General features: G+C 40.7%; 1 protein-coding gene across 3 annotated transcripts in view; it reads left to right on the forward strand.

The window, feature by feature from the left end:
* Positions 1–12,114, forward strand: part of SNX25 (sorting nexin 25) — a 152,294-nt gene that overhangs the window by 107,031 nt on the left and 33,149 nt on the right. For all 3 annotated transcript variants that reach the window (XR_011386313.1, XM_051833125.2, XM_051833140.2), the window contains exon 7: positions 1,338–1,519. Coding sequence is in view for 2 of the 3 variants with exons in the window: in XM_051833125.2 (XP_051689085.1) it covers positions 1,338–1,519 (182 nt within the window). In the remaining variant the exon portion in view is untranslated. The remainder of the gene's footprint in view (positions 1–1,337; positions 1,520–12,114) is intronic.

A 12,114-nucleotide genomic window follows, 5' to 3' on the forward strand; every position in this document is an offset into this window, starting at 1 on the left:
TCTTAATCATAAGCCCACCCAGATTCAAGAAAAGGAAGCACATATCCTAATTTTCAGAGCAAAAATTGTCAGAGTGACACTGTAAAAAGAGTGTGTGAGGTGGAAGGTATTGCAGACCGCTTTGGAAGATATATCTGTGACATTTTCCAAAGGTGAAGGTCTTCCATGAACTTGTTTTTATCCAGTATTCTCTGATTCTGTATTTGGCCTTATTACTTCCATGGCTGAAACTTGGGAGCCATGTGCCATCTCTCCCTCTCACTCTCTCTCTTTTTTTTCTTTTTCTTCCTGGGTAGCCTGTCCTTCACCCTGTCCAGTCATTGAGCCTGTCGTTCTCAGATCTTCCTGTTCTCCCTATTGCCATCACCCTTGGTTAGTCCCCATTCTCCCTCCTCAGTTTTATTGTGATCATTTCCCAAGTGGTTTTCCTACTAGCAGTCTTTTGCTTTCCAGTCTATTTTTTTTATCCTTCTTCCTATGTAATCTTTTCAAATATCTATATAATTATAGTTTATACATTTGTCGTACTCCTGCTTACATCCCTTTATTAAAAGCATCTCAGTACTCTTGGGCTAAAGACTAGAATTCTTTCTCTGGCTTAAAGCTCTGCATCTTCTGGATCCTGCCTGCTTCGGATTCATATTGGATCTTCTGCCTCCTTCTGCATCTGCTAAACGGCTCTGTTTCCTTTCCTGTCTCAGCATTCGCACTTTCACACCTGCTATTCTTGCTGTTTGCTGTACTGTACTCATTATTCACTTTTGTTTGAGTGTATTTTCCTCAAGGAATTCTGCTTTGAATCTCCTGTTAAATAGTTCAGTGGTGCTTGCTCATTTTGTTTTGTAGCCCATTTTACACTTCAAATTGTCCTTACTCTTTGGATTTCTTACTTGCTAGACCAAGAAGTTCTGTGAGAACAGATAATTGGTTCTGAATCTCAAAAGCCTAGCAGTTCCTCATGCATAGTGAGCACTCAATGCATCTTGTAAATAAGTATGCATACACACACACACACACACACACAGAATGATATACTTCTGTTAGTACACATCCACAGCCACATTAATTTGTGAGTGTGTGTGTACAGAGATTTATGGAAATGTGTTTTACACTTGTGTAAGTTTTGCTGATGATATTCAGAAATAATATTTAGAAATTGCTGATATTTGTATTTAGGAGTACATATGTATTTAGCATGAATTCTGTTTGTTATTTTGTTTATAATCCACTGTTGTTCAACATGTAGTACATCAGACACTGATCTGGTTCAGAGTTGTCGAATTCCCTCTTTTGTACCTTGTCTTCTGACTGGGCACTGTTCATCACTCCTATTCAAGGTAAAGAGACTGCTGCAATGAAAGCTGATCTCCTGAGGGCCAGGAATATGAAAAGGTATATTAACCAGCTGACTGTGGCAAAGAAGCAATGCGAGAAGAGAATCAGAATCCTGGGAGGTCCTGCCTATGACCAGCAAGAGGATGGGACATTGGATGAGGGTGAAGGGCCTCCAAACCAGAAGGTAGAACTTGGTACTTCTTCTTTTTTTAAAAAAGGATTTATTTTTTATTCATTTGAAAGATAGAGTTAGAAAGAGGGAGGGAGAAAGAGAGAGATATCTTCCATCTGCTGGTCCACTTCCCAAATGGCCGCAATGGCCAGGGCCAGACCAGGCCAAAGCCAGGAGCCAAGAGCCCCATCCATGTCTCCTATGTGGGTACAGGGGCTCAAGTACTTGGGCCACCCTCCGCTGCTCTCCCAGGATCATCAGCAGGGAGCTAGGTCAGAAGTGAAGCAGCAGGGTCTCGAACCAGTGCCTATATGGGATGCCAGTGTCGCAGATGGAGGCCTAACCTGCTATGCCACACCACCAGCCCCAACTTTGTATTTCTTGTTTCAGCCTTATCAAGTTTATTATAAATACTGACAGAACCACATACAGTTTTTTAACTTTTTTAATATTTGACTTAAGGCATATGTTTTATAACTATGAACTTGCATGTTGGAGCTTTTCTGCTTAAGGGTTAAGTGTGTATGTGTATGTGCAAAAATATATTTGTTTGTAAATATATATATGTGTTTGTATACACATATATATATATATTTTTTTTTTGCTTGGTGTCCTTGACTTCTGTGAATGGCAGTAGGTATGATAGGTAGGCATGGGGAATGTGTGTGTGTGTGTGTGTGTGTGTGTGTGTATGTATGTGTTATTCCATCCCCCTTTTGTAAGGGCCTAATGAAGTCATCCATTCTTAATTGGATAGAAATCACCACCTCTGAAGTGGAAGGCATCTTATAAATTATTCTATTACTTGCTATCCTCACTTTTCAGGTGATAAAATAGTAGATTTAAATAACCTGTCCATGGCCACATAGATAGGAAGAGGCAGAGCTATACAAAAACCTCTATCTGGTCAATTTTACAAATCTGAATGTTTTTTCATTAAATCATATATATATATATGTAATACACACACATATAATATACACACACAGATATATGACTGTTTTTGCACAACAAAACTTTGAACTGTCTGTTGATACCAGATTCTTAAATGATAGAGTATAAGTAATTGCTCCACTACTCCTGTAGTACCTGTGCTAACGTTAAGTCCTGGCTTGTCTTCCAAGACCTGGAGCAAACTAGTGTTGAAGGAAACTGTCATCATGCACTCCCTTGGGAGCATGCCTGGACCAACTAGGAATAAGACTTCAAGACACAAGCCAGACTTCTCTCTTGTAAGATGCCATTTAACCACAAAGAAGCCAACATCAGTGTTACTTAGTCCTGGCCATAACCTCTAACCTCATCCATTCTGATTTCTGGTATCTTAATCATTTCCTGTTCAGTTCTCAGTTTGAGCTCAGATGCTTACCTGTGACTTTCCCTTGCCTCCCCTTTCCAGAGATGGGTGTGTGTCTTTTCACTTGTTTCTGACCTGGTTGTCATCAGAGCCTCTTCAGGAAGGTTTTAGTCCTATCTTTGGGCCAACTCTGGAACAAGCCATAGTTGTGTAGCATCTTACCCAAATAGCACAGATACAGCCCCACGGAACTCTTGTTTTATACAGGAATCTCCTAACCACTGGAGAGCTGTTTGTTTCACTATAAGCATATGTACCTTTCTGGAATTTTTGGCTTTGTGGAACAAAATGAAAGCTTCTACCTTTTGGTGACTCTCAGAGAAAGAATAGATTTGGCAAGTTGAATATTGCTCCTCTTCTTCTCCCTCAGCTTTTAGCCTCTAAAATAAATTTCTTTAAAAAAGTTTATGTCTTTATTTTCAATTTTTCACTTGAAAGGTGCAGATACTGAAACAGAGAGATAAAGTGATCTTTAATCTATTGGTTCACTGCACAAGTGTTTACAGCAGCCAGGGCTGGGCCAAACCAAATCCAGGAACCTAGAACCCCATCTGGGTCTCCCATGTGAGTGACAAGGACCCAACTACTGCCTCCCAGGATGGGCGATAGTAGGAAGTTGAATGGGAAGTGGAGCCAGGACTGAAACCACACTGTGATATGAGATGTCTGTGTCACAAGTGGCATCTTTTTATTGCTGAGCCAAGCACCCACCCCTCCTAAATAAATTTCAAGCCACATTTATCATAGATGAAGTCTTTGTCTTAAGTCCTGTTCATTTGTTCATTCCTCCATTCATTGAACAAACATTTATTGAGGGCCTGCACAGAATTTTGCAGTATCACACTATAGTGCTAGATAATAGAATATAAGATGAATAAGATAGAATCCTCACTTTCAAAGAGCCCCATATAATTATAAAATAAAAATGTGTGGGGCCAGCGCTGTGGGTTAGTAGGTGAAGCCTCTGCCTGCAGCTCTGGCGTCCCTTATGGGCACCGGTTCCAGTCCCAGCTGCTCCACTTCTGATCCAGCTCCCTGCTAATGCACCTGGGAAAGCAGTGGAAGATGGCCCAAGTCCTTGAGCCCTTGCACCCACGTGGAGACCCAGAGGAAGCTCCTGCCTCCTGGCTTTGGATCATCCCAGCTCAGCCATTGCAGCCATTTGGGGAGTAAAGCAGCAGATGGAAGACTTCTCTCTCTCTTGGCCTCTGCCTCTGTCTCTACCTCTCCTCTGAGACTCTGATTTTCAAATAAATAATTTTTTTATTTTTATTTTTTTTTATTTTTGACAGGCAGAGTGGACAGTGAGAGAGAGAGACAGAAAAGGAAGAAAAAGAAGTGCTCTAGTAGAGATGAGATATATACCTAGTAAAGGTATTTAACGTTTTGCTGCATAGTCAAGGAAAGATGATACACTTCTAGATGTTATGGTACAAGAAAACCTCAAGAAAGGTCAAGGAAGCATATTTTAGGAGAATTGGGTACATTTATCTGGCAGTGTCTACTAGAAGTGCCAGCTGCCTTTTTTTGGTTGGTTTTTCCTAGACATTAAGGAAAGAAACCCATTCCTATTCCAGTAAGTTATCTTCAGAGTAAAACCATTTCTGCTAGTTTTCCAAGGTAGAAGGCTCAGATAATCTTACAAATTTATGGGATTTCCTATTCTAAAGGTAAGACTTCGATTAATTTGGGGTAATTCTGATATCTTTGTAGGTAGTAGAATACTTTTGCTGTGGCCTCACATCTGAACCAGAAGAATTACCACCAAATTTATTTCAGAACTTAGATTTCCAAATTAGATAAAATCTCCAATTAGAACAGTGAGATTGTCAGAGTGAATTTTTTTTCAAATTATTCTTTTTTTTTTATTATTTGACAGGTAGAGCTACAGAGAGAGAGAGAGAGAGTGAGAGAGAGAGAAAGGTCTTCCTTCCACTGGTTCACTCCCCAAATGGCCACTATGGCCGGCGTGCTGTGCCGATCCGAAGCCAGGAGCCAGGTGCTTCTTTCTGGTCTCCCATGGGGTGCAGGGCCCAAGCACCTGGGCCATCTTCCACTGCCCTCCCAGGCCACAGCAGAGAGCCCAGCTGGAAGAGGAGCAACCGGGACTAGAACCTGTAGCCCATATGGGATGCTGGCGCCGCAGGCAGAGGATTAACCAAGTGAGCCACGGCTCCAGCCCCCAGAGTGAATTTTTAAAAAGTCAAAATTTAATTAAAGTTGCTTATAAGAAACTATACATAAAGGCACAAATAGATTAAACATTAAGAGGGGAAAAAGACATGCCATGCAAAACTAAGCATTAGAAATCTGCTATAGGTAATAATGATGTCAGAGTAGACTTCAGAACAAGGAATATAACCAGATATGAAGATCATTGCATTATGATAAAAGGGGTCAATTCATCAAAAAGACATAACCCTAAATTACATGCAGTCAATAAGAGAGCTTTAAAATAGATAAAGCAAAAATTTGTAAAAGTCAAAGGAGAAAAACATATATAACTAATTTACTGGCCACTCCCCAAATGGCTGCAATGACAAGGGCTGAGCCAGGCCAGAGCCTGGACCAGGAGCTTCACCTAGGTGTTGACCTGGGTGACAGGGACCCAAACATCTGGGCCATTTTCCATTGCCCTTCCTAGGCCACCAGCAGGGAGCTGGATTGGAAGTTGAGCAGCCAGTACATAAACCAATGCCCATATGGATGCCAGTGTCACAGGTGCTATAACGCCAGCCCCACAACATGTCTAAACATGCTTTTAGCAAAGAAGAAATCATAAAGGAACTTCTGAATGGATTGAAAATGAAAATATATAATATTTGTAGGATGCAGTTAAAAGGAAATATGTACTTTTTGTGCTTATATTAGAAAAGAAGAAAGATGTAAATTCAGCAATCTAAGCTTCCACCTTTAGAAGCTACAAGTTAAAACTACATTAATTAGAAAAAAAGGAGAGAAGATATAAATTGCCAGTTTTAGGAATGAGAGAGATGGGATATCACTCAAAGTGCTACCAGCATTAAAAGGATAACAAGAGAATATTATGAATGACTTTAAGCCAATAAATTTGACAATTTAAATGAAATATATAAATTCTTTGAGAAACAAATTGCCAAAACTGATTCAAAAGGATATAGAATATTGGAATAGCTCTAGATATATTTTAAAAAATTCAGGGACCATATGGCAAGTGGGTTAAGCCATGACTTGCATGCAAGTACTGCTTATTATTATTTTTTTGATTTTTAAATAAATCTTTTTTTAAAGATTGGAGCATCTTCCATGTCTCCCATGTGGGTGCAGGAACCCAAGGACTTGGGCCATCTTCCATTGCTTTCCCAGGCCATAGCAGAGAGCTGGATCAGAATTGGAGCAGCTGGGACTCCAAGTGCACCCTCATGGGATGACTGAACTTCAGGTGGTGGCTTTACCTGCTACGCCACAGTGCGGGCCCCGGTACTGCTTTTTGAAGTGATAGTTTGAGTTCTGGGTACCTTGCTTCTGATTCAGCTTCCTGCTAATGCATCTGGGAAGCCAACCAAAGATGCCCTAAGTATTCAGGCCCCTGGCACGTATGAAGGAGACTAGGCTAGAGCTCCTGGCTCCTGGCTTCAGTCTTGCCCACACCAGGTCATTGCAGCCATTTGGAGAGTGAACCAGCAGAATGGAAGTTTCTCTCTCTCTCTCTCTCTCTCTCTCTCTCTCTCTCTCTCTCTGATTTTCAAATAAATAAAGAAATCTTTTAAAATTCATAATTTAAAACCTTCCCATACTGAAAACTCCAGGCTCAAATAATTTCACTAGGGAATTCCATTAAAAATTTAAGGAAAGAATAGTAACATTCTTAACCCTTTGAAAAAATGGAGAAGGGAACTCTTCAACTCACCATAGGAGATTAACATAATTCTGATACCAAACCAGAGAAAAATGTAAGAAAATGACAGACTAATATCCATTATATCCCTAACAAAGAATACTTATAAGGGACCAGCTTTATGGTACAGGATGTTAAGCTGCCTCCTGTGACCCCAGCATTCCACATAAATGCTGGTTCAAGACTCAGCCGCTCCACTTCCAATCCAGCTCCCTGCTAGGTGCCTGGGAAAGTAGAGGAAGATTGCCCGAGTGCTTGAGCCCTTGCACCCATGTGGGAGATCCAAATGGAGTTCCTGGCTTCAGATCCAGCCATTGCAGCCATCTGGGGAGTGAACCAGCAGATGAAAGTTTCTCCCTCTCTTTCTCTCTCCCTCTTTCTCCGTCTTTCCCTCTCTTCCTCTCTCTCTGTAACTCTGCCTTTAAAATAAATAAATAAATATATTTTTAAAAAAGCCCTTACAAAATAGTATTAAATCTAATCCAGCATTCTATAAATAAAAAGTAACTTCACTATGTGTTCTCCTGATGGTGGGTCCTTAGTATAAAAATTGCATATTTAATTCATTTATAATACTGTTTTTAAGGCTTGGTGGATATTTGTTTTTTAAACAGCTTTATTAATTTATAAAGACATGCAGTAAACTGTGCAGATTTAAAGTGCACAATTTGATAAGTTTTGATATATGAATATACTCTTGACATATCACCATGATTAAGATAGTAACCATATTCAATACTCAAAATTTTCTTGTACCCTTTGTAATCTTTCTTTTTTAAAAAATATTTATTTATTTATTTGAAAATTAGAGTTACAGTGAGAAAGGGAGAGAGAGAGAGAAATCTTTGATCCGTTTGTTCACTCCTCAGGTGGTGCAATGGCTGAGGCTGGGCCAGGCCAAAGCCAGGAGATTGGAGCTTCTTCTGGGTCTTCCACATGAGTGGCAGGGACCCAAGCACTTGCGCCATCTTCTGCTGCTTTTCCCAGGCCATTAGCAAGGAGCTGGATTGGAAGTGGAGCAGCCAGAACTCAAACCAGCACCATATGGGATGCAGGTGTTGCAGGTGGCAGCTTTAGCCACTATGCCATAACACCTAGCCCTGTAATCTTTCTTTTGATCCTAGTTAAAATCGACTGTTAATCTTTATATCTGTGTCTGTTAACTAGAAAGTGACCTCTTAGTTATTTGGTTTTAGGCACTTACTAGTGCCTTCTTTTTTAGCTAACATCATGGTTCCAGCTCTTCCTGATTAGTTTTTGTTGTTGTCTGTTGTGATTTACAACAGTTACTTTAAATATCACAAGAACATAGATGATATTACCATTTTACAGATGAAGAACCTGAGGTTTGGAGTAGTGGAATGACATAAGGCTCATGGGACTGGGAAGTAGCATACTCAGGTTTCAAACCTAGGTATCTCTAATTCCAAAGCCTGAACAAATTTGCACTGTTGCCTTCTTATCTTGCATTGTTTTCATCCTAACATGAAAACATAAGATCTAAAACTGTTATTTTCTGCCTTATGCCTTATTTTAGCACCACCCAAATAGCCCCATAATGGAAAGATAGAATGAGAAATTGAAGAAAAGAACAGAGAGGATGAAATGAAAGTAAATGGGGTTGGAGCCGGAACTGTGGCATACTGCGTAAAGCTGCTGCCTATAGTGCGGGCATCCCAAATGGGTGCCAGTTCAAGTCCACTTCCAATCTAACTCTCTGCGATGGCCTGGGAAAGCAGTAGGAGATGGTCCAAGCCCTTGGGCCCCTGCACCCACATGGGAGACCTGGAGGAACCTCCTGGCTCTGTGCTTCTGATCAGCACAGCTCCAGCCATTGTGGCCAGTTGGGGAGTGAAGACCCCCACCTCGCTCTCCTTTTCCTTCTTTCTCTGTGTAACTCTGACTTTCAAATAAATAAATAAATAAATATAAAAAAATGAAAGTAAATGGGGTTGTAAATTAGTAGTAATAAATATCTGACCTTTTCCTTAAGGTCAGCTTGCATATGAATGTATTTATTTGATTCAAGGCCAATCCAAAATAAACATTATTGAGTGTAGCCCAAGACTCCATACTGAAGTGTGAAGAGATCCTCTCACTCTTTCTTCTGCTGCTGGAATTGCTCATCTGTCTTCCTTAGCCAAAGCTGATAAGAATTCCTTTAAACCTCTTTGGAGCATGTGCAGTTAGAATTTGTGATTCAAAATGCTCCACTGGTAGGATTTATACACAGTAAAGACATAGTTAAGAGGGGTTGGAAGATGTGCACAGTAGGAAAAATCACCATGTTCCTAAAGTTGTAATTATGAGGTATGTGAAGTTTGTAAAGCTGTGTAGTTCTGCATACATTCTTATGGACTTACTTCCAAGGGTACAGTTTATTTTATTTATTTATTTATTTATTTTTAATACTCCCATTAGTTTTATTTTTTTAACTTTTATTTAATGAATATAAATTTCCAAAGTACAGCTTATGGATTACAATGGCTTCCCCCCCATAACTTCCCTCCCACCCGCAACCCTCCCCTTTCCCGCTCCCTCTCCCCTTCCATTCACATCAAGATTCATTTTCAATTCTCTTTATATACAGAAGATCAGTTTAGCATATATTAAGTAAAGATTTCAACAGTTTGCACCCACATAGAAACACAAAGTGAAAAATACTGTTTGAGTACTAGTTATAGCATTAAATCACAATGTACAGCACATTAAGGACAGAGATCCTACATGAGGAGTAAGTGCACAGTGACTCCTGTTGTTGACTTAACAAATTGACACTTGTTTAGGGAATCAGTAATCACCCTAGGCTCTTGTCATGAGTTGCCAAGGCTATGGAAGCCCCCTGAGTTCACCGACTCTGATCATATTTAGACAAGGCCATGGTCAAAGTGGAAGTTCTCTCCTCCCTTCAGAGACAGGTACCTCCTTCTTTGAAGACCTGTTCTTTCCACTGGGATCTCACTCGCGGAAATCTTTCATTTAGGGTTTTTTTTTTTTTTTTGAGAGTGTCTTGGCTTTCCATGCCTGAAATACTCTTATGGGCTTTTCAGCCGGATCCGCATGCCTTAAGGGCTGATTCTGAGGCCAGAGTGCTGTTTAGGACATCTGCCATTCTATGAGTCTGCTGTGTATCTCGCTTTAAGGGTACAGTTTAAAAATTTGCCATGGGACCCCAAATCCCCCTCAGCTGAGTGGTGTAAATACCATCTTAGGTGTTAAAGTGATCATATGGATAAAATTAAGTGTTAAAGTAATCATATAAATAGGATTAAATGTCTAAGAATAATAATTGATAGAATTAAAACAAAGTGAATGCTCCAACATCAGAAGCAGTCCATACAGTAGACTCATAGAATGACAATTGCTTTAAGTGGCACTCTGACGTCAGAATCAGCTCTTAAGGCATTCTAGTCTGGCTGAAAAGCCCACGAGAGCATTTCAAGCGTGGAAAGCCAAGACACTCTGGCAAAAAAAAAAAGTCCCACATGAAGGACCTCAGTGGGTGAGAACCCAGTGGAAAGAAGTGGTCATCAAAGGGGGAGGTACTTTTAACTGAAGGGAGGAGAGAACTTCCACTTTGCTTATGGCCTTGTCTAAAGACTGATGGAGTTTGTGGATTCAAAAGGCTTCCATAGCCTTTGCAGCTTATGTTAAGAGCTTTGGGTGATCACTGACGTCACACATAAGAGTGTTAATTGTTAAATTAACAAGAGGGCCGGTGCCGTGGCTCACTTGGTTAATCCTCTGCCTGCGGTGCCGGCATCCCATATAAGCACAGGGTTCTAGTCCCAGTTGCTCCTTTTCCAGTCCAGCTCTCTGCTGTGGCCCAGGAGGACAGTGGAGGATGGCACAAGTGCTTGGGCCCTGCACCTGCATGGGAGACCAGGAGAAACACCTGGCTCCTGGCTTTGGATCAGCGCAGCACACCGGCTGTAGCGGCCATTTAGGGGGTGAACCAATGGAAGGAAGACCTTTCTCTCTGTTTCTCTCTCTCACTCTCTGTAACTCTACTTGTCAAATAAAAAAAATCATTAAAAAAATTAACAACGTCATTGTGCACTGACTTCCTCTTCAGGACCTCTATCCTCAAAAAATTGTATTATGAAAGTTAATAATAAAACTTGGGGCCGGCACTGTGGCCCAGTGGATTAAAGCCCCAGCCACCAGCACCGGCATCCCATATGGGCGCCGGTTCAAGTCCTGGCTACTCTACTTCTAATCCAGCTCTCTGTGATGGCCTGGGAAAGCAGTGGAAGATGGCCCAAGTCCTTTGGCTCCTGCACCCACATGGGAGACCTGGAAGAAGCTCCTGGCTCCTGGCTTCAGATCAGCTTAGCTCTGGCCGTTGCAGTCATCTGGGGAGTGAACCTTAGGATGGAAGACTTCTCGCTCTCACTTCGCTCTGCCTCTCTCTGTAACTCTGTATTTCAAATAAATAAAATCTCTTTTTCAAGAAAAAAACTTGTTCTCAAAGATTTATTTTGTTTTAGTGTATTAAGAGGAGAATATTCTTATGTCTCATAAGTTTTAGTTATGTCTAAGTGCTCGCAAAAGATGTATAATCCTTGGGTGCTTCTTTAAAGTTAATTAAGTTTCTAAAAAAAAAAAAAAGTGAAATTAACTTCAAGATGCAATGACTTTGAACAGCCCTTGTCTCTACTGTTGAGGAAGTTTTGTGTGTGTGTGTGTGCAAATTATTGAACTCTTTACTTAGTATAGAGTTGGTCTTCTGTGTATAAAGTTAATTGGAAATGGATCTTAGTGGAGAATGGGACTAGGAATGGATGGGAAAGTGGGTATGGTGGGAAAAAGCACTATATTCTTAAAGTTGTACTTATGAAATGCAGGAAGTTTATATTCCTTAAATAAAAATTTTCTTTGGGAAAAAAAAGTTAATTAATTAAATAGTATTGGTCTGAAATCTTTATGGAAACTAATCATTAATGGTCTATAGTAAGGATAGCTTACTCCTTTAATCAATTATTAAAGGTTGTTAGAAAATATTTTCAGGGCCAGTGCTGTGGTGTAGTGGGTAAAGCTACCGCCTGCAGTGCCAACATCCCATATGGGTGCTGGTTTGAGTCCTGGCTGCTCTGCTTCCAATCTAGCTCTCTTCTGTGGCCTTGGAAAGCAGTAGAAGATGGCCCAAATTCTTGGGCCCCTGCACCCCCATGAAAAAGACCTGGAGGAAGTTCCTGGCTCCTAGCTTTGGATCAGTGTAGCTCCAGCCATTGCAGCCAGTCTGGCAGTGTACCAGCGATGGAAGACTTCTTCTCTCTTCTCTGCCCCTCATTCTCTTTCTGTGTTAACTCTGACTTTCGAATAAATGAGTAAATTAAAAAAAAAAAAAAAGGAAGGAAGAAAATATCTTCC

Source organism: Oryctolagus cuniculus, chromosome 2 (assembly GCF_964237555.1).
Source record: "Oryctolagus cuniculus chromosome 2, mOryCun1.1, whole genome shotgun sequence".
NCBI lineage: Eukaryota > Metazoa > Chordata > Mammalia > Lagomorpha > Leporidae > Oryctolagus > Oryctolagus cuniculus.